Below are 23434 nucleotides of genomic sequence, written 5' to 3' on the forward strand. Positions count from 1 at the left end.
AATATGATGTCACATCTAGGTACAATTCCTCTTGTGTAGCCTTGTGCAATAAGAACGTAGTTACAAATACATCCCCTCCTAATCAAAATATCTGCAGCTGACGCCTGCAATTTAATTGAATTGAATCCAATGATTGCAACAACTCCAGATGTCCATCATAACTTGCTTTTCCACATGCACAACCCTTGCATGTCTTGCATTATATTGTTTTGATTGTGCAAATAGTTTAAGTTGTAATTATTGTGCATGGAGTTGCAGATTTTTAGTGCACTCAAAAAATCTTAAAGGATAGCGTTTTTCTACTTTGGCAAATACTTGCAATTAAACAATTCAACAAGAGCACATGCTATTCTTTCCATTTTGGCATGGCCTTTGACTGAACAAAAGCATAGCTCAGTAATTCACAGGAATATTAATTGATGTCAAGCCACAAAAGGTCATTAGGACAGGTAATGGGATACTTTTTAAGGAACGGAGAAATCATGAGAGAGAATTCAGAGTGTTAGTGCCTCAGCAGCTGTAGCACTGGGTGGCATAATTTAACTTTGAGGATTTTATATTTTTAGACCATCGCTCTAAATATAATACCTTTTTATTTATTCTGGAAAATAAATCTGACTGAGTGTTCAAAACATTCTCTCCATCATCTGCATTGCCATTTCTCAACTATCTCTCCCCCCCACCTCAGTCCTCATTTCACATTCATTTCCTTCTCAGTCTACTATCACCTCAACTCTATGGCCTCCTTGTATATAAAGCCATAACCCACAGAAATTGCCTCCTTGCCATATTCTGGACCCCAGACTTCAATCTAGCTGCCTTTACCCTTGCTATCATTTTTACTTTGTCTCCCACTTTCCTCTTCATTCATATTGCTGCTGCCTTGACTCCTGCTATCTCATCACCTTGTGATCACCATCAGGCTGTCTCTTACTATCCTGCCATCTGAACCTTGATCTCCTGTTCAATCTCAAGCACCATCTCCTCAACCTGATCTTTGTTTACTTCCATCTCTGAAGTGCCACACTCTCATCTTTCCTTTTATTCTGCCTCTTTATCAAAGTCATCTGATTTTATGATGGTTTAAAAACTCTGGTTCAAAAAATATGTGTAGTAAATATGATTGTTTGATTTCTCAAGTTAGATATATAATTGAGACCATTTCTAATCAGCAGAATTCAGGTTGCAGTGCCTTTAGGCAGTGATGGTATCACTTAGATATGAATCACTTCATTTAGCATTGATTCTAATGCTGACGTATTTTGAGGCAAGTGAAAGCACACTGACGACTCCTTTCCTATCCCGACTCAAAGTTGGTACAAGTCTAACCACACCACAGCTCACGAGGGTCACACTTGAACAATCTGAGTTTTGCCTGTGATTGCCATTGCCAACCGTCCTAGCCACATTGCAAGGATTGGCTCTGTTGGTTAGGGCTTGCTGTTGGCTTGTTCCCTGAGATTCTAATGCTTTGTTGTTAATTGTCCTGTTTTGATTGTCAAACATATTTTTGTTTTATTGGTTTAGTCAGGAGAAGGCTCTAGCATTGTGTGTAGTCTGCCTTATTATGTTTTTTGATCTGACTGTTATGTATGGCTGAAATCTGACATTTCTTGTGGGTGTCTCTCAGAGTCGGTTTTGGGAGTAAGTCTTGTCCTCACTTCAAAATAGTTGTGTGTCATTAGCCAAAGTGAACTGATGATAAAATCCCAGCAGTAATGGTAGCAAGCACTTTCTGAGCTGGCCCTCCTTACTGGTGTTTGCCTTTTCCTTTTACTGGTGAACGCTAAGTTTCACTTAACGTGGCTTTTGTTTGGTCGCCTTTAAATGGTTCCCCTTGCTGCCCCTCCCTCTCTGAGATGAGCAACTTTGAAAGGGTTGGATAAAAGATTTTCCAACTGAATGTGGGAACTTGTGTATATAATTCCCAGCTTTTTTTTCCTGATTTTTTTTTCTCTGTCAGACATCTGCTAGAATTTTGGCTCTGGAAATTTGGCCTCTATATATTTATTTGTCTTTCAGTAGCATTAGACATAATTTAATGTGTTGTTTCATTTGGAAAATGAGTGTCTCGCTGTGTAGTGTTCAGCCTCTAATCGTGTACATCTGATACTGAGGGATCATCTCGGTGAAAACAATTTTCTTATTTTATTTATTTAAGTTCCACTTTGGAGGTCCAAACTTTAGGTCTAGGAATTGTTTACTGTCCATTTAATTATTTGATTCAATTCGACATGCACAATCCTACTTCAAACCTTACAGTCATATTTTTCACTGAACTGCTGGAATTGTGAGGGTATTGTATTGTAAGAATTCTATTGGTTCTGTAAGGTTGGTGTAGCTGGGGGATGGTAGTGGGGATATGCTCCCACTACCGATGAAATTCTACCATTGGCATGCATCTCAAATAGCCTCTGACAACCAAGTTCAACTCTTGGCCTTCATGTGCGGGTTAGCTACTAAGCCCAGAAGAACCATTTCTACTGACAGGTGAAGGGGCAAAGGCAGGTTACTGGTGTCTTTAAACCAGTTGCTTCGGGCAGATGGGGCTCATCATCTGTAGTTGGTAGCTCATCTAGTAGAAGGAAAACTCTGATCTCAAACCTCTGCTGCTTTGCGGCTATACCCACTCATGGGGAAGGCTTTGGAAGTAAACCCCAAGGAAAAGTCCAGAGTTGGAGTCCCTAAGGCAATCCTACATTGAGTTCAATGCTGACTGGCAACTTCTGCAAAGATGCTAGTGCCAAGCTGTATTGGTCTCTGCTGTTCCTTCGGATTCATCAGCTGCGTGGAGAGGGGGAGCCTGCTACATAGGCTTACTCTCCATATCATTCTGCCCTGGGTTGCTAGGATGCAACATCCATGGTCAACCCTAACCAACAGTGAGCCTCAAGTGAAGCTATAAGGCCAGCCCAGCTGGAACAGGAAAATCTAAAGTATGATATTAGTAAGAGTTAGAAAAAGGCACACTGGAATAACAAAAGTAGAGGTGATGTATAATTCAATCAATTTTGTTCATGCAAGTAGAGAAATATACTCTGCCTAATCCCAAGTTAGAATGTGGAACATTAGAGCATGATCCCCATGCTCTTTATTCTGTGCTTTGCTTAATAAAAAAAAGCCATTGGCCTATTTTGAAGGCTGTGTGAACATACACTCTGAGGTCTTTCTGTTTTCGTCTCCACACTCATCAGTATTCTCCCAATCTTTCCTGGTTGAGTTATTATTCAAGAACCAGAAATTTACAAGGATAAGACTGTGTATTTTCTTCTCATTCTGTACCGCCAGAAGCAAATAAGTCTCTTCCAAAGAAGAACTTGTTGCTATGTTTTCAGCATGCCTTCTTGTTTTCTTTGCATTTGTTTGCAAGTGCTTGACAAGTATTTCTTAAAAGGCAAATTCTGTTGAACCCAATATGTTTTCCATATTTGATAACCTGATTTTATCCATATTGATGTCCACCATAGAATGAATTAAATACAGTACACCAGCAGCCTTCAAAAAGTGTTTGTAATACTTTCAGAGACTATTATTCATTTGAAATTATTGTCTGCATTCTTCTTTTCTTTTTTTTTTGAGTAATTGTCAGACTATTCAACATGACACAAACTGTGTGACTTTAACAATAATTCCCACAGACAAGGAAGCTTAATTTGATCTGACTGCCCATTATTCGTCATATCAGTGAAACTCCCTTTGTTCCAGCTATGATCTTCTACCTCCTCCACTATCCAGACTGACTTGTTTCTCTCGCAGTTCTGGTGAAGGGTTTTGAAGTTGAAACTTCAAACTGTTTCTCCTTCCACAGATACTGTTTGAGCTGCTGAGTTTTTCCAGCATTTTATATTTTTATGTTGTAATAATTTGATCCAGTCCACAATGTTTACAGGATTCCCTTTGAATAGATCTCCTTGTTTTTATAGTACTAATTTGTTGACTTAAGCTTTGCAGCCAAACCGGAAAAAATTCTGCATCCTTCCCAATCCTATCTGCCCCTTCATCTTGCTACTTCTCTTCTCATTTTCAGTGATCTTTAGTCTGCCAAAGATATTTTTATCTAATATTATTATGTTTTCTTTTCATCCTGATTACACTTTGAACAACAAACACATGTTTTCATTTACAATAACATCAAAAGATTTAAAGCACTTCAAAGTGTTCTTGGGCAAAATTTGCTGTGAGGATTACCATGCAAAACAGATAGCAGCTTCAGCATGCCCATATACCTAGTCACACAGCACAGAAAGAGGCCATTCAATCCACCTTAGCCTCACAGACCGATAAGAACCCTGCCACATTAACCCCATCTTCCAGCACTGGACACTTAGCCTTCAAGTGCTCATCTAGACACCTTTTAAATGCTGTTCCACACACGCAAAATGCTGGAGGAACTCAGCAGGCCAGGCAGCATCTATGGAAAAGGTACAGTCGACGTTTCAGGCCGCAACCCTTCAGCAGGACTGGAGAGAAAAGGCTGAGGAGTAGGCTTGAAAGGGAGGGGGAGGGGAGAGAGAAACACCAGGTGATAGGTGAAACCGGGAGGGGGGGAGGGATGAAGCAAAGAGCTAGGAAGCTGATTGGTGAAAGAGACAGAAGGCCATGGAAGAAAGAAGAAAGGGGAGGCGGGGAAGAGCACCAGAGGGAGGTGATGGGTGGGCAGGGAGATGACACGAAAGAGGGACAAGGGGGTGGGAAATGGTGAAAGGGGGGTTGGAGGCGTTACTGGAAGTTTGAGAAATCGATGTTCATGCCATCAGGTTGGAGGCTACCCAAACAGAATATAAGGTGTTGTTCCTCCAACCTAAGTGTGGCCTTATCCTGGCAGTGGATGAACATATTGGAATGGTAATGGGAACTGGAATTAAAATGGGTGGCCACTGAGAGATCCCGCTTGTTCTGGCGGACGGAGCTTAGATGCTCGGCAAAGCAGTCTCTCAATCTACATCGGATCTCACAGATATACAAGAGGCACCAAACACAGTATATACGGGAGCACCAAACACAGTATATGACCCCAACAGACTCACAGGTGAAGTGTTACCTCACCTGGAAGGACTGTTTGGGGCCCCGAATGGTAGTGAGGGAGGAGGTGTAGGGGCAGGGGAAACACTTATTCCACTTGTAAGGATAAGTGCCAGGAGGGAGCTCAGTGGGGAGGGACAAATGGACAAGGGGGTCACGTAGGGAGCGATCCCTGCAGAAAGCAGAAAGTGGAAGGAAGGGAAAGATGTGCTTGGTGGTAGGATCCCACTGGAAGTGGCGGAAGTTTCGGAGAATTATTTGCTGACGTGGAGGCTGGTGGGGTGGTAGGTGAGGGCAAGAGGAACCCTATCCCTGGTAGCGTGGCAGGAGGATAGGGTAGGAGCAGATGTGCATGAAATGGAAGAGATGCATTTGAGGGCAGTGTTGATGGTGGAGGAAGAGAAGCCTCTTTTTTTGAAAAAGGAGGCCATCTCCTTCATTCTAGAATGATAAACCTCATCCTGAGAGCAGATGCGGTGGAGGAATTGAGAGAAGGGGATGGCGTTTTTACAAGTAGCAGGGTGGGACGAGGTATGGTCCAGGTAGCCGTGAGAGTCCATTGGTTTATAATAGACAGCAGTGGATAAGCTGTCTCCAGAGGCAGTGAGGTCGAGAAAGGGAAGGGAAGTGTCGGAAATGGACCAGGTGAATTTGAGGGCTCGGTGGATGTTGGAGGCAAAGTGGATGAAATTGACGGGAAGCAGCACCAATGCAATTGTCGATGTAGCGTAGGAAAAGTGTGGGACAGTCACCAGTGTAGGCTTGCAACATATTGCCTATCACCTAGTGTTTTTCTCTCACTCCAACCCCCACCTTTCTAATCTACTCTTCAGCTTTTTTATCTCCAGTCCTGCCGAAGGGTTTCAGCCTGAAATGTCGACTACTTTTTTCCATAGATGCTGCCTGGCCTGTTGAGTTCCTCCAGCATTCTGTGTGCGTTGCTTGCATTTCCAGCATCTGCAGACTTTCTCTTGTTTGTGATTTTAAATGCTGTTAGTGGCTCTCCTTCCACCATTCTCTCCATCAGGATATTCAGGTAGTCATCAGTTGATGGAGATGGTGGTGGAAGCAACAGGGAACTGCAGAGATGAGAACTTGGGTGATTGAAAACACAATAGTGAAGCAACTGAATTCACAGAAAGACAAAAGTTCAGAATTGTTGGAGTGTAGTTAGCTCAGAGAATTGTGAAGCAGGAAGAGAGATTGTGAAGTGTGAGACCATGAAAGGATTTGAAAACAACTTCTAAGTTTTAATAAACATAAGATTCTGCAGATGCAGAAGGAACTCAGCAAGCCAACTAGCATTTATGGAGGGGAATAAAGAGTTGACACTTTCGGCCAAAAGCCTTCAAAAGCATTCAAAGTTTTAAAATTGAGGTTGCTAGATGAAGCTAAGGTAATGGCCAAGTAGGACTGATTCAGGTTTTGGACAGTAGAGTTTGGATGTCCTCATGATTACAAAAAAGTAAACTGACTCCAGCTGTGAGCATGCTGTAATTGTAAAATGGAGTTAATAATTATGTAGAAAACGGTTTCAATGGCAGATGATCGATGGTTCAAATTTGGCATGATGTGCCGACCAGTTGAACTCTTCTTTCCTGTGTACTTAGCAGTAGCAGGCACCTCAAAACAATGGAAGGATTTGAGGTCTCCACAAAGTGAACCAAATCAATTGTTTCACTTCTTGTCAATGTTGGTGTCCTCTGCCAACATCCCCAGCTTTAAGGTTCTAGTTATGTGCAATTGTTCCAGTGAATGTGATTTTTTTCCCATGAATTTGACATGGTAGCCACCAAGGTTTCAACAATTTTATGCCATATTTCCATGAGGACAGAGAGAACATTTCAAGGATGTCCTCAAATTTGTCTTGGGCAAATTAAATGCAACATCCTTATCAATTCATGGTCGTTCTTGGCTTATGACTGTTCAAAATGAAGAAAGTACATACAGGAAGACACAGAGATTCTTGAATCCCTTCATCGGGATTAGGATTAGAAGCAGGAGCAAGAGCATGCTAACAAAAATGATGGAATAGGGGCACCATGTTCCCATGCTACACATCCTCCTCATCTGTCGAGCATCTTCTTCCCCACCTTTGTCAGTGTTTATGTATCTTGTATTGGCCTCATCAGCCAACTCACAGCGTACAGTACTAGACAGAAACAAGATGTATGCACAAAATGTGAAGTTTCCAGATGTACTTTCCAGCAAGGGAGAGAATTTTTCATAGATCTGCGTGCAGACTTTAATATATTTGGCTCAAAGGGTTGTAATTTATAGTAATCCTTAGTTTTTACTGCCCTTCAAATCGACCAGACATCGTGTAATGGGTCTGTCCGGGACTGATGAAACAGGAGAGTTAATGTCATCCAACAGCTCAGAGTATGAATTAACACAACAACAAACCTGTGAAATACTATGAAAGGCTGTGTTTCTAACAGTATGTCCTTTATGAAAGGGTTGGATAAGATAGAGGCAGGAAAGTTGTTTCCACTGGTAGGTGAGACTAGAACAAGGGGACATAGCCTCAAGATTTGGAGGAGTAAATTTGTTGGAGATGAGGAGGAACTGCTTTTCCCAAAGAGTGGTGAATCTGTGGAATTCTCTGCCCAATGAAGCAACAGAGGCTACCTCAGTAAATATATTTAAGATAAGGTTGGATAGATTTTTGCATGGTAGGGTAATTGAGGGTTATGGGGAAAAGGCAGGTAGGTGGAGATGAGTCCATGGCCAGATCAGCCATGATCTTATTGAATTGCAGAGCAGGCTCGACAGGCCAGATGGCCTACTTCTGCTCCTAATTCTTATGTATTAAATAAAGGTTAATGAGCATATCACTGTTCTTGTGGTGATGTGCATTGCCTATAGCAACAACTGTGCTAATGACACTGTACACAAAAGAAGGTAAGATAAAGAAATTGCTGGGAACATGATCTGGGCAGTTTACTTCAGAACTGCATGAAGGTGCATAGCTGATGAAGTTAAATGTAAGGTAAGGTAAAGAAGTGTTTGGTAGTGAGGATAAAAGCTTTCATTCTCAAAAATCCAGTACTGGACTTGTGATGCGGAAGGGAAATTGATAAAAGAAATTTATTTGGGTGCATTTCAGAAAGGTAAACAAGAAAAGTGAGTAGACAGTAAATAATGGGATTCTGAGAAGGACAGAGGGACTTCAAAGTACATGTTTGGATGTCTAAGAAGGAAATGAGAAGATATAAAGAGTGGCTAAGAAAACATCTCTTTATTTGCTGAGGGAAATAAAGGAGGACTTGTTAAAATTCGCCAGTTCTTGGTTCACTGCTAATATGGAGTACCAAATGTGCAGGAAAATTGGCAGTGAGGTTGATAGCAAACTCTAGCGATTAATGACACAGTGGTGAAAATCATTTAGCATCATGGACAACTTGACATTCTTGGTCCTTCATTCACAACAAGCTTCTGAATTAATTATACAAATATTGATGTGCACTCTTAACTTTGTCATTTTCTTACGAAGTTTGTGGCCTGTGTCTTCTGAGATGTATCTGTTTTTTCCCCAATTTCTATTAATGCAAAGCTCAGTTTTCCTTCAGAAAGGCATAAGTACCACATGAGTGTTTCATCTGTGTATAAAGCTCTGTTGTACTTGAGCCACTTGTCGTAATATTGCAGTAAAGTTTGACTTGTGTTTTAGTTTCCCAAAAAATAAGCTTGGGTGAAGTTTAAGTGAACCATGCATATTTCTCTTTTTACTTGCCAGTCATGTGATTTGTGTCAATCTCATAGAGTATTTGTATTATTACTGCTTCACGTTGTATAATCGGTGCATAATGAAAGCAAACTTTAAGCTGAACCTCTCATATAAATGTGGAAAAGCAATGGACTGGCTGCTGCTTTCAACCTGATTTTTGAACACAAGGTGGTAGTAGTCTTGTTTCGTTTTGTGTCTAGACTTCAGAATTTGAAAGCGTGACCTCAGTTTCGTGTGATTACTTGGGAATCTCAGGAAATACTGTCCACTCTAGCCATCACTTCTTAGAAATGCTTCACCACAGTGAACCAATGGTTGTACTCATACAGGAAAATAATTACATAGGGAATAAGCCTAAGAATGGGATCCATTATCTGTTGATGAAACATCATAAGCATCATTCACTACCTGATCAGACAGCACAGTTGTACAGCAGATGGTCCTGCTGTCACAATGTTCCAGCAGCCCAGGTCAGATTCTGATCTTGTGCTGTCTGTTTAGAGTTTGCTTGTCCCTTGTGCTTGGGTTTCCTCTCATATCACGATTACATGCTGCCAGCTCATTGGCTGCTGCAAATATCTTCCAGTGTAGTGGGCTGGCAGGAAAATCTAGAGGAAGATGATAGATGTGAGAGAGGTTATGGGAAATGGGGGCTAATGGGACTGATAGGAATGATCTGTAGGCCAAAAAGGCTGCCTTCTAGAGTATATAAAAAATAACAAAATATGAGAAACTAAGTAGGGACACAGGAGGAATGAAGAGGGAAATCATATGAGAGAGAAGAAAGCTGATAAAATTAATCTGTTTGACTTTCAAAGAGCGCCAAAAGTGCAGTACTCCTGAATAGAGTTCTCTTGTCCCGCATCCCAAATGTATACGTATTTTTGGCTAAGTCACATGCTCAGAAATTATATTTAACCTTTCCTCTAGCAGGTATAATACCATTCAGTAGAAAAATGTTCTCCATTTTTCTTCCATTGTGTGAAATATTGCTGTTGTCAATACAGCATTTCTGGTAGGCACACTTTAGGATGTGATTGTGCTGGAGTGCAGAGATGGTTCGCAGGATGTTGCCTGGATTGGAGAACTTTAGTTATGGGGAAAGATGGGAGAAGGTTCTTTTTAAATGAATAAAAGGAGGCTGAGAGGTGACGTAATGTTAAGTGCAGTGGAATCCAGTTAATTGGGACATATCAGGACTGGTACATTTAGGCCCAGTTAAGCGGCTGCCCCAGTTAGCTGAAGTATCATGGAAATAGTTAAAAAGGTATATTAAAAAAAAGACAAACTACTTTTTAACTGATTAACATGTAATGTATTTAAATTAAATACATTAGAACAAATTAGAACACTGCCAATACTACAGCAGTACTATAAAACTGTATTAGTTTCTAATAGTTATTGATGGAGGAATTCATCCAGTGTACACTGCCGTGTTCTTTTGACTGACTGTAAATGAACAAAACCTGCAGATACCTAGTGCAGATAATGGATTGCTTTCATTGCTTTCCTGCATGATGTAGTGTCATATACAACAATAAATTTCCTGGCATCCTATGTAGTCACTGCTCGCGTTCAGATGTGCCATCTTCATCACTTTCCTCATCTTCATGTTTCCTGCATTGATGTTTTGATACAATGTTTTCGACGATTGTTCTGAATTGTCTCAGTGTTCTGCCAGCTGACAGAGAGTGGTGTTAGGCAGATGGCTTTTAATTTGGTGCAGTAGGGCAATTTTTTTGGCTAGTGTCAAATCTTTTCATAGCACCTTGGCAAGGGTCTGAAATTATTATGAAGTCAAAATAAAAACAAAATATCAAAAATCGCTGCTTTTTGAATCGGTGTCTGTTGGCCCAAATGGATAACAGAATACGAGTACACACAACTGACACTATTTAAAGTCTGTTCACTCTAAGCATGGTGTAGTGTCTAATGGCCATACAAGTAAACATGACTGACGCTAGTTAGAAACTGTTCAGCAACATTCTCCCATCCCAATTAAGCAGTAGGTGTCCAAATAAACAAAAAGAATCCCAGCTATTTACTTGATTAATTTTTGTTCTTTAAGAGTTGTCCAAATAAGTGGCTGCCCCAGTTAACCAATAGCCCAATTAACCAAACTCCACTGTATATATTTCCTCTGGTATGAGGCATCAAACAGCAGTTCAGAAGCAATGTTGTTAGGGCAAAATAATCTATTGATTGTGGGATAAATATTGGTCAGAGCTAACTCTCTTTGAAATAGTGTCATAGAATATTTTCCCTACCTCCATCATCATTTCCCAGACATCCACACTCACCCCATCTTCCCTCTGCCTTAACATGGATAGAGTTCCTCTTGTCCTCACCTACCACCCACTGAGCCTCTGCATCCAACACATCATTCTCCACAAATTCTGTCATGTTCAACGGCGTCCTACCACCAAACACATCTTTATTTCCTCCCCACTCTCCATTTCCACAGGGATTGCTCCCTCTGTGATTCCTTTGTCCCTCCCTGCAAGTGACAGAAAGACTACACCTGCCCATTCACCTCCACTTCTTCCCTCATTCCGTACAGGGTGTCAGACAGTCCTTCTAGATTAGGCAGCACTTTACCTGCAAATTTGTTGAGGTTGCCTTCTATATCCGGTGCTCCTGATGTGGCCTTTTTACGTCCTTCTTTGACATAAATTGAGGGGACCACTTTGTTGAGCATCTCCACTCCATCCCCAGACGCGGAATTTCCCAGTGGCCAACCATTTTAATTCCAATCCCCATTCCCATTTTGACATATCGACCCATGGCTGCCTCTTCTGCCATGATGAGGCCACTGTTAGGTTGGAGGAGCAACACCAGAGAAAACAGGATCTCCCAGTGGCCACACATTTTAATTCCACATCCCATTCCCATTCTGACATGTCTATCCACGGCCTCCTCTACTGTAAAGATGAAGCCACACTCAGGTTGGAGGAACAACACCTTATATTCCGTCTGGGTAGCCTCCAACCTGATGGCATGAGCATTGACTTCTCTAACTTCCGCTAATGCCCCACCTCCCCCTTGTACCCCATCCATTATTTATTTATATACACACATTCTTTCTCTCACTCTCCTTTTTCTCCCTCTGTCCTTCTGACTATACCCCTTGCCCATCCTCTAGTTCCCCCTCCCCTTGTCTTTCTCCCCAGATCTCCTGTCCCATGATCCTCTCATATCCCCTTTGCCAATCACCTGTCCAGCTCTTGGCTCCATCCCTCCCCCTCCTGTCTTCTCCTATCATTTTGGATCCCCCCTCCCCCTCCCACTTTCAAATCTCTTACTAACTCTTCCTTCAGTTAGTCCTGACGAAGGGTCTCGGCCTGAAACGTCGACTGTACCTCTTCCTAGAGATGCTGCCTGGCCTACTGTATTCACTAGCAACTTTGATGTGTGTTACCTTATATTCTGACTAGGTAGCCTCCGACCTGGTTGCACAAACATTGATTTCTCCTTCCAGCTATTTGTTTGTTTGTTTGTTTGTTTGTTTTCTGAATCTATTCCCCTCCCTCTTCCCTCATCCTCTATTCCCCACTCTGTGCTTTGATCACTTCTCTTCACCTGTCTCTCACCTCTGTCTGGGGCCCTCCTCTTTCCCTTTCTCCCAAGGTCCACTCTCCTCATCTGACTCCTTCTTCTCCAGCACTTTGCAATTCCACCTATCACTTCTCAGTTTCTTACTTCATACCCCTCCCCTCACCCACCTGGCTTCTCCTATCACCTTCTAGCTTGTCATCCTTCCACTCCCCCCACCTTTTTATTCTGACATTTCCCCCCTTCCTTTCCAGCCCTGAAGAAGGGTCTCAGCCGAAATCACCAACTGTTTATTCACTTCCATAGATGCTGCCTGACCTGAGTTCCTTCAGCATTTTGTGTGTGTTGCTCTGGATTTCTAGCAAATGCAGAGCCTCTTGTGTTCATGGAATATTTTACCTCCTGGAAGGATAGATGGACCTTTAATTTAATGTCTCATACCAAACAGCAAGAAATGGACGGAAAATCCACAGGGATAATCTGTACAATGATAATAAAGTATGTATTATCAATTTGTTACCATTGTACAGATTGTTACTGTGGTTATTTTTGTCCATGTCTGGAATGGGAATTAAATTCCATTTTGATTCAGGTTCTAGAGTATTCTCAAGTGCTTCACAATAGACCCTGTTAAAATATTTGTGTAAAATGTAGATATTCATATTATTGTAAAGATTTGTCCTAGATCATGTCAAATTGTAATCATATTAAATATTCCATCACCCAAGAAACCAGTTTTTTCATTTGCAGTATACTGAGCCACCATGTGCATTTAGTGGCTCATATTCCAAAGTGCTTGAAAAATTTCATGTTATACTTTGAATGAGTTTTGTTGTCCTCTCCATCATTTGTTCATGAAATAATCTATCCTCTGCTTTCCGGTTAACGCTAATCCCTTTGTGTAGCGTAAATTTTGTTCCGAACTTAAACTTGGAAGATTGTAGTATTGTTTTACCAGTGTGGACTTAATGTGAACAAAAATGACCATACACATATTTTTAGGGCTAGAGTAAGACCTTGAAGCTCTGGAGCAAAATTTTTTTTGTTGTTTTTGTTAAGCCTTCGTTGCAACTTGCTCATGTAACATGTCATTCTTGACAATAATCCTCATTCTGCAATTTGAACATTGAATTAAGCACCTGTACTTAGCAGTTAATGCCTCGAAACCAAGAAATTTTGATCGGGATATAGATCTGTCAAATGCCATTTTGTCTTTAAAAACAATACTAGTTCACTGATGTCTTTCAGGGGAGGGAACCTGTCACTTCTATCAGGTCTGACCTACAAATGACACCAGACCCACAGAATGTGATTGACTCTTAATACCCTCTGAAGTAGTTTAGTAATTGAATTGGTTTTAACGAAGTTGTAAGAGAACAGTCTAATATTGTCATATTTATCTAGTTATATCATCAGCAAACATTACATTCTTTATCATCATCATTCCTGAGTATATTCCTATCTTGCAGTGTAAATATAGAGATAGATCCATGGTGTTACTCTGGCACATCGACTTAGTCTTCAGTATGGACTCCATCCTGTATGAAATCTTGTGACTTCAAAATACAGACAGCTCTGCACTACCCACACCCCCCCCAACCGCCCACAGACTCCCTATCAATCTCCAGTGCCCACACCTAATGACAGAGAAGAACTTGTGCTAAAGAAGCAGTGGATGAGGTGAGAGGACAGAAGCAGTGAGATAACAGAACATATTCTGTGGGGGCACTTCAATATCCAAAGAAAATGTGATTATGTCATATGATCACTTGCTCTTGAATCGAGAACAAGTTTTAATCAATGCCTGTGGAATGAGTTTATAACATTTCTTTATGTATTTTACCATTACTTCAGTTTCAGCCATAAATTTTAAGATGCTCAATATATAATCTAAAAACAGAACATTATCTGTTTTTAATTTATCTGTGGAGGGAAAATCCCCTTCACGCTGTTGTTCTTATTCTTTTCTCTATCTGTGACCATAATTGTTCTTGGCAAATTTTTACAGAAGTATTTTGCCATTGCCTTCTTCTGGGCAGTGTCTTTACAAAGCAGGTGACCCTAGCCATTGTCAATACACTTCAGAGATTGTCTGGTTGGTGTCAACGGTCACATAATCAGGAATTGTGAAGTGCATCAGCTGCTCATATGACCATGCACCATGGTTTCATTTGACCCTGATCAAGGGGCTAGGGAGGTGCTACACCTTGCCCAAGGGTGACCTGCAGGCTAGTGGAGGGAAGGAGTGCCTTGCACCTCCTTTGGTAGAGACGCATCTTCACTCCGCCATTCGGGATTCATGAGTACTTCCTCCAAACTGGTCTAGTGCATTTGCAGCTTGCAATTTGGCCATCTCTAGAGTGGTGGCAACAAGCACAAACTAGCTGACAGTTTTGCGGGGCATCTGTGCTGTGTCCGCAATGGCCAGCTTGAGCTTCTGGTTGCATGTCATTTCAAATCCCTTTCCCATTCCCACACCGACCTGTCTTGTCTGTCCTTAACCTTTTCCATTACCACAGTGACGGTGAATGTAAACCAAAAGCAAAACACCTAATATCCTGCTTGGGTTCCCTCCAGCTCAATGGTTAGCAAATTTCAGATAACCTACCTGTGTCATATTCCAATCAGTCCTCCCAGGCTTTCTCTCCCCTTGTTTGCCTTTTCCATCCTTCTCCCTATGCTCCTCTCACCTGGCTCTCCTACTACTCATTCCCCTTCTCTCATCTGGTTCCACCTATTACCTACCAGCTCCTGTCCAACCCCTCCTCTGCACTTCTTTATACTGGCCATCTTTCTTCCCCCCCACCCCCACATGCTGTGTCTTGACCCATAAGTGTCAAAACATCCCTGTTTTGGATGGGGGAAAAAAGAACATTATTAGAATTTTGCACCACAAGAGTATTTTAAATCTTTTCCTTTTGAATTCATGTTATTTTCTTGACATTTTTTAAAATGAGAATTTGGTTACACTTGTTGGATCACTATCTGGAGCTGCCCTTGCCTGTGTGCTATTTTAAAATATGAATCTCCTTGATTACAATGTCACTTTCAAATTGGTGGCTGTATTAATAAATCGAATCACACTAGCCAGATAAAGCCCATTGTGTGATATTGCAGGTAAACTATCTCTGGTCTCAGTGCCAATTATTTGCCCTTACATTTATTGAGCACCTCGTTTGCTAATAGCAACATAGGAAAAGTTCCCACTGTACAATCCAGCTTCTACTAGAGCATTTTGATGTGTTTGCTGCTATTACTCTCCCAACAAATTGCTTTGAAGCATTTGTCGGACTTTACTAATATCAGTATAAATCTGTTTAGTGAATGTGCATTTACACTGAAAGACCATAAGATATAAGAGCAGAATTAGGCCCATCGAGTCTGCTTCGCCATTTCATTGTGGCTGATCCAATTTTCCTTTTAGCCCCAATCTCCTGTCTTCTCCCCATATCCCTTTATACCTTGACCAATCAAGAATCTATCCTCTTCCTTAAATATACATAAAGACTTGGCCTCCACAGCTGCCTGTGGCAAAGAATTCCACAGATTCACCACTCTCTGGCTAAATAAGTTCCTCCACTGTTCTAAAAGGACGCCCTAAAAGATGTTATTTGAGGTTACTCTGAGGGGTTTACCTTGTGTAAAAACAAAGAGCATAGTATGTTATTGCTCATAACAGTTGAAAGACTAACCTCAGTAGTATTATCTTGTATCAAGCTGACTCGTTTATGGGACAGTAGGGTGCTGCTGAATTTCTTGAAATTCAAAAAATATCTCATTGGACTGATCTAGATGATTAAAAGGCCTTGTAACTTGGTAGACTGAATTCAAAGTTAGCTTTGCTATAGAAGGCGGTAGTGTGGAAGTATATTATTCTAACTGGAGGTCTGGGACCAGTCGTATCTGTGCTGGGACTTCTGTTGTTTATGCGACAGTCCATATTGTGCTACGGTATAGTGTAAATGACAGGATCCTTAAAAGCATGCATGTACAGCGGAATCTTGGGTTCCGTCCATAGCTCCCTGAAACTCCCAACACATGTTGTTAGGGTGGCAAAGAAGGAATATGGCATGCTTGCCTTTGTAGTTCAGGGTATTAACTATAAGAGTCAGGAAGTCATGTAGCAGTTGTATATAACTTCAGTTAGGCAACACTTATTGTGTACAATTCTCCTAGTTCCATTACTGGAGGGAATGGGAAGGGGGCAGAAGAGGTTTACCAGGGTGCTGCCTGGATTAAAGAGCATTACCTGTAGCAACAAATTGACCAAACTTGAATTGTTTTCTCTGAAGCATTGGAGGCTGAGGGGACACCTGCTGAAAGTTTTAGATCTTTTATACTTTTTTGTAGATTTTTAATATTATATGAAGGTCTTTGCATTTCCATGCATGCTAGATCAAAGTGTTCAGTGTATTTTTATAATTATACATTCATGTGAATCTTATTGGAACAATTGACCTGCATTCTACCTTACTTTACACAGATAAGAGGTACACATTATCAGTTTTGCTTATCAGCATGTTAATTGGTTGTGAGAAAAAAATATATTCAAATAAAATACATTTATGTTGTAACGAAAAGACAGTACTTAATGTAGTTCTGAATGAAACACTGAGGTAGCTTAATACACATTTAATAAAAGTATGTAACTAAAGTATTTCCTCAAAAAAGATTGTGGATATTGCATGTGTTAAACACCAGTGACAATTTTGGCAATTCAGTTGTACCCAAAGTCTGGTGCAACTGATCAACCCAGTACTCAGTTCCAAGCCTCTGTTCTTGTTGGTTTGTGTTGTGATTAGTGGTGGGTGTTGAAGCACAGACCATGTAGTTAGTTGGGAGAGATCTGTATCTAAGCTAGAGAATGGGTACTAGGTGGGGTTGGAGTATCAGAACCTAGGTGGAAGGTTGGGTGATAAAGTATGATGGTGTGCTGTAGAAGCTTTGGAGCCAGTCACCGCATTTGCAAGTTGGGGAGATTGTGGGTAGGAGTGCAACTGGTATACTTGAAAAATGAGAAATGAAATCAGGATGGTGGTTCGTGGGAAGGCGGAAGGTGATGTGGGGGGGGAGATATTAATGAATGGAGGTTTGTAATTCATTTCATGGGAAGATCAGGTGCCCGAAGATGGTCTGTCCTAGGTCGTCATGCTACATGACCCCTGAAATGTTTCAAAAGAAGTTTTACACCATGAATCACTTCATCCCATGCATGACTGCTGGTATACTGCCCCTGTTCAAATTGATATACCTGTTTAAATGACAATGATGAATATGCAGTTGGAATCTAATGAAACAGAGTTCTGTCAACTTCAGTGAAGTCATCCTAGAAGATTTTGGTTTTTTTTTTGTTCTTTATAGTAATATTGATGCACTTTTACAAAACATTCTATAGTTCAAGTTGAAGAATGTTTTGCGTGTTTCAAACTGCAATGCGATATGAGAAAGGTCTGAAATTGAACCTTTGTTCTGAAGATCAATAAAAGATAGTAGCCTCATAAAATATATTTTGTTGAAAATACCTAAGACTTTTCAGTACAGACATGCACATTTTTAATATAATAGTGGACAAAAATTTGTTGGAACAGGCCCTACCTTAACTTGCATACCAGTAATTTCTGCATTACGTTGCCTCAGGCCTTTTCAATCTGAAACTTCTCTCAGCTTCTTTGAGAATGAAGACTTGTTTAGGTGAACATGCCTCAAAGTAAAATACTAAATACTTTGTATTGAGCAAAAAATTCTACTCTTAAATGTAACATGCAGAATGTCTTAAGGTTATGAAAATAGGTGTTTTTCAAATCTTGTATTTTAATTTTTATGTTGTAATGCTTCGGCATATTTTGAATTACCACGTTGTTTGAGGCAAGTGGGTCAACTTTGTCCGGTCCAAAATTCGAGCCACATTTTATTTTATTACACAAAAATTATAGAAAAAAACAAAACTGGCATGCAGTTGTTTCTATTGCAAGCACAGGAGAACATTTAACCAACCCAGACTCATCTCACTATAAAGGCACACACATACTATTATAGTTTCCTTGTCTTTTGTCATGGTCCAACTGCAATGGTGACCTAGTTACCTCAGTGGTCAGCCTTGCAACTGTGCTACTTTGATTTCATACACTATTGTGCTACTGTCATGACTAACCAAGCTTGGTATTTAGTTCTGGGCTAGCTCAGCGCTTATTTTCAGCCTACATGCCATTGCTTTTTAATAATGGGTTATAATGCAGAGGAAGAGGAATCTATTATCTAATGCTTCTGTTCTCTGTATAGCACTGTTGGAAAAAGCTAATTTGCAAAACAGGATGGAGAAGACTGGATTTCTGTTTCCATATTGCTCTTTACATGTTAAATATGTGATTGCTGATCAAGAGAGAGATCTCAAGGTACCAATATTAGAACCATAAAAAATGTAAGAAGACTATGTCTTGCTTTTTTGGTTTATGCATACAGTAATTCAAAATGTTGACTGGTCCCTTAGATTTCCACACCATATAAATCAAAATAGAATCAGCTGGAAAAGCTTGTCAGGTCAGGCAGCATCTACAGCGAGAGATCCAGCTCCAGGACCTTCTTTAGAACTGGAAAAGAGGAAACAATTTAATTTTTAGTAGCAAGGAACAGATGGGTGGATGGATAAAACTGAGAGAATATTTCTGACCTGGTGAATCCAAATGAGTTGATGTTAGTTAGGATCCAACTGTTTATTTGTGTCTTTTATGTGTTGTTAATAGCAAGGCTGTTGGATATGCTTAGCAGGCCAAGCTAAACTAACAGTGGGAGAAAATAAATCTGAACCAAAATGCAAATGGTCAAGAATGGCCCACCCTGAAATGGACAGAAAAAGGGCTATTTATCTAAAGTAGAGGAACTTAGTATTGAGTCAGAAATCCTGCAACATGCTTAAACAGAAGGTGAAACGGTGTTCCCCAAGCTTGCAGTGGACCTCATTGTAATAATGCAGTTGGCCACAGAGAAGGGCTGGAATGGATTGGGAACTAAAGTGGCAGGCAACAGGGAGCTCAGGATTACTGCTGCAAACTGAACACTGAGGTTCCACAAAACAGTTGCCCAATCTTTCACAAACAAGAGAAAACCTGCGGATGCTGGAAACCCAAACAACACATGCAAAATGCTGAAGGAACTCAAGCAAGGTAGGCAGCATCTATGAAAAGAGAACAGTTGATGTTTTGGCCGAGACCCTTCGGCAGCACTGCCCAATCTTTAGTTTCTCTGACATGGGGTGGGGCAGGTCATGTTGCGAATACCAAATGCAGTGCACTTAATTGAAAGAAATCCAAATGAATTGCTACTTCACCTGGAAAGACAGTGAAGGAAAAAGGTGAAATGTGTTGATCTCCTGTGGCAGAATGAGAAAAAATATTTAAATGAACAAATATCTTTAGCATTGCAAAGCATCTTAAAGTCCTTCACAACAGTATTCCAAATCAAATTTGCTGCTGACCTAAATGCCAAATTAGGCCAGATAGCCAAAAGCTTGGTAAAGGAAGTGAATATTAAAGGAGTATTAAAGGAGTAATGAGCAGGAAAGGAATTCTTGAGTTTAGGGACTTGAGAGCTAAAGCTATGTTCACAAATGATGAAGCCTTTAAATTTTAATGATAATCAGGAGACCAGAACAAAAAGAGCACAAATGGAGGATTAGTGGAAATTATGAACAGTAGGGAAGTAAGGATAAGAATTTAGCCAGACACAAATGCTTTAGGGTCTCTGCAGGTCAGGCAGCATCTATGGAGAGGAATAACGTTTTGGGCTGAGACCAAAAGGAAAGGGGAAGAAGCCAGAACAAGAAGGTGGAGGGTGGGGGGCGGGGGGGAAGGAAAAGAGAACAAGTTGGAAGGTAATAGGTGAAACCAGGTAAGGTGATGAAGTGAGAAGCTGGGAAATGATAGCTGGAAAAGGGAAAAGACTGAAGAAGGAGGAACCTGATATGAGAGGAATGTAGGCTATGAGAGAAAGGGGAGAAGGGCCCCACAGGGAGGTGAGAAGGGGAAGAGGGGAGCTTATGCTGGAGGGAGGGGAATGATTGGGGATAATATAATAGCAACATTTATTGGCAGCTCAGCACCGGCATTTGCCACTCACCTGCCTGTTAAGTGTGCACTTATCTTTAGCTGATCTTAGTGATAATGTCCTCAATTAAGTCAGCAAATTAGGGCTTTCTGGACATAAGTAGTATCTTGTCAGGTCTAAAACAAGCCCATCGCAGAGAAATGAAGAAAAATCATTGACTATTGGCTAAGCTATGCTCACCTGCTAAGCCAAATGTCAAAGTATTCGAATGCTTTGGAATGGTATTTAAAAAACCCTCAACCAATAAACAATATGTAATTAAACTCAATTAGTTTGAAAGAATCCCTCACAGCAATTAAAATAAATTGAGTAGCGATTCTAATTATGCAGCCAATGCAAATTCTGCAGACAGATTCCCTACTTGGGTGCAAGGGTATTGCTCAGGGTTGGCTGCTCCTTCCACACCATAATTAACAAGTCGCTGGTAGATTCCTGTCAAGAAGTTTGGGATTTTCAGCTCTTCATTGGAAGATCAGTTGAATATAGAATTACTGGTATTTCTTAGGAAAATATGCCCTATTTTATCAGTATTGATATAAAAATGAAGTACTGCATGCTGGAAAACTGGAAAACAAAAACAAAGAGTTGGAAATATTCAGAAAGTGAGACTGACCCACAGAGAGAGAGAGTGTGTCAATGAGTTCTGGGGGGATGAAATTGAAAGTGACTCTTGTGTTGTTAATGACTTTGCCCACTGGTACTCTGATTGGGGCAGAAACCTCATTTCCTCAATTCAGATGTTTGTCTGGATTGTCAGTATGTTAGGTCTTCCCTCATGTATTTAGTTACTTTTAGTTATATGTTTAGTTATTTTCATTCTTGGATTTTTTAGAGGGGAACTGGTTTAATCTCTTCTGGCAGCTTTCAGCTGCATTTACCTTCATTTCTCTCACCCTTCTCATTGAGCAAGTAACAACCGTGTTTACTTATGTGTCTCCATAAACCAAACACAAACGTACAAGTTATTTTAACCATGGAGCAGCTTCTAACAACGTTTGGAACTGGCCATTTACTTCACTGAAAATCAACTCGGTACTCCTGTGTTTTAGCATTCCCTATATTGGTAAGACTCAACATCCTCACCTTGGCATTTCTAACAATTTTTCTCCTGGGGTATAATTTTACAACCTGGAGAAACTGATACAAAGTTATTCTTGTCTTTTATGATCTTTGGGGGAATCTAGATGATATGGTGGAGAGTCTTAAGCCAAACCCAAATGGATCTAGGCTCACCCTAAAAATCTCTTACTGTTGATGCTAGTGCAAGTTAAGATGGGTTTTTGGCTACCTGTGGCAGACACACTGGATGACTACAGATTCAGATTCATATTTATTTATTGCAATGTACATTGAAACAAACAGTGAAATGCATCGTTTGCCATAGCAATCAAAGCATAAGGATATGCTTGGGGCAGCCTGCAACTGTCAACACATATTTCAGCACCAACATAGCACACCCACAATGTTCAACAGAACAACACAAGCAGCAACAACATAACAACAAAACCAAACAACAGCAAACAAAGCCCCTTTTCCACCCTCTCATCTACTCACATACACAGACAGGCCTCCAGCTCCAGCACAGACTGCCTCATATATATGTTGGCTGCATGAGGGTTGTGCAACAGATTTTTTTAATATAATAATGCCAAGTATTATTGTGAAACACACTGAAGAGCTTACCAATATCCTAAAGCTACAATGTGTTCACAAAGAAGAAACTAGGTAGCAGTTTAGGGTACTTGGGAAGGTTCTTGTCATTCGTTATCTGTCTGGCTGAACACAGCTCCAATGCCATATACAAATTTGCCAACACCTCTGTTGCTGGTCAAATCACTGACTTCAGAAAGAGAAAGGGAGTTTGAGGAGACTTGGTGTTTCTCAAAGACTTTTGCAAATTTCGACAGATGTACCATGAAGAGCATTCTAACTCGTTACATCACCATCTGGTATGGAGGGGTCACTCCAGATGATTGGAAAAAGCTACAGAAAGTTGTAAAGTCAGCCAACTCCATTGTACACCTTCAAAAGACGATGCCTCAACAAGGTGGCAAGCATCAGTAAGGACCCCCATCACCCATTGCTATCATCAAGGAGGAGATACAGGAGCCTGAATGCACACACCCAATGTTTCAGCAACTGCTTCTTCACATCTGCTGTCGGATTTCTGAATGGACAATGGATCTATGTACACTACCTTAGTTTTGTTCTTTGTTTTTTTTTGCTTTTATTTTGCACTACCTATTTAATTTATTTTTATATATATTTCTTATTGTAATTTATAGTTTTTTATTGTTATGCATTGCAATGTACTGCTGCCACAGAACAGCAAATTTCACAACATATGCCAATGATATTAAACTTGATTCTGAAGGAAGAACTGCTGACGCCTCTGCTTACTTAGAAATTTATGAAGATGTGCATGTCACTGAACACTGTAACAAACTTCTACTGATGTACTGTAGAAAATATCCTGACTGGTTGCATCATGGTCTGTTATGGCAATTTGAATGCGAATAATAGCCCTTTATATTGAAAGGTGTGTACCAAAAATGTTTACAAGTTGGACTACCCCTCAAAATTGATGATACTGTTATGTAAAGATGAATATAATAACTATCTCAATAACTGTGAATAGTACAGCTATAGAATCAAGATTGTAACTTCTCTTATTATTCAGGAAATGCTGGCCTGGAAATAGATCTGCACCTTTTAAAGTGCATTAAAGGATCATTGACCAGCATGCCAATGGCCGTTTCAGTCACCGGCTGGCATTTGCAACACCCAATGGATCCATTACACAGTACAGCAAATTCATTTCTAGGGCTGGGCTCAAAGATGAAAAGAAAGGTGGCGTTGGGGGCCTGGGGATTTGGATGGGGGCTGAGGATAAAAGCCAGAGGAGGGTTGACCTGAAATCTAAACTTTTTGGGCAGGTGCCTGGAAGTCACTGGGGTGAGACGTGCTGCAGAATATTCTCTTTTGGTCGCAGAGAAATGAAAGCATGGTTGTTTCCAGAGTGCTCAGTGT

At 40.7% G+C, this 23434-nt stretch overlaps 1 protein-coding gene across 3 annotated transcripts in view; it reads left to right on the forward strand.

The window, feature by feature from the left end:
* The window catches only part of atxn10 (ataxin 10), a 219435-nt gene that overhangs the window by 144157 nt on the left and 51844 nt on the right, over positions 1–23434 (forward strand). The window contains exon 10 of one of the 3 annotated variants that reach the window (XM_063059675.1): positions 22312–22545. The exons of the other annotated variants lie outside the window; for them this stretch is intronic. Coding sequence (XP_062915745.1) covers positions 22312–22377 — 66 coding nt within the window. The 3' untranslated portion in view covers positions 22378–22545. Of the gene's footprint in view, positions 1–22311; positions 22546–23434 lie in introns of those variants that run through there. 3 annotated transcript variants of the gene reach the window in all.

This window comes from Mobula hypostoma, chromosome 9 (assembly GCF_963921235.1).
Source record: "Mobula hypostoma chromosome 9, sMobHyp1.1, whole genome shotgun sequence".
Lineage (NCBI taxonomy): Eukaryota > Metazoa > Chordata > Chondrichthyes > Myliobatiformes > Myliobatidae > Mobula > Mobula hypostoma.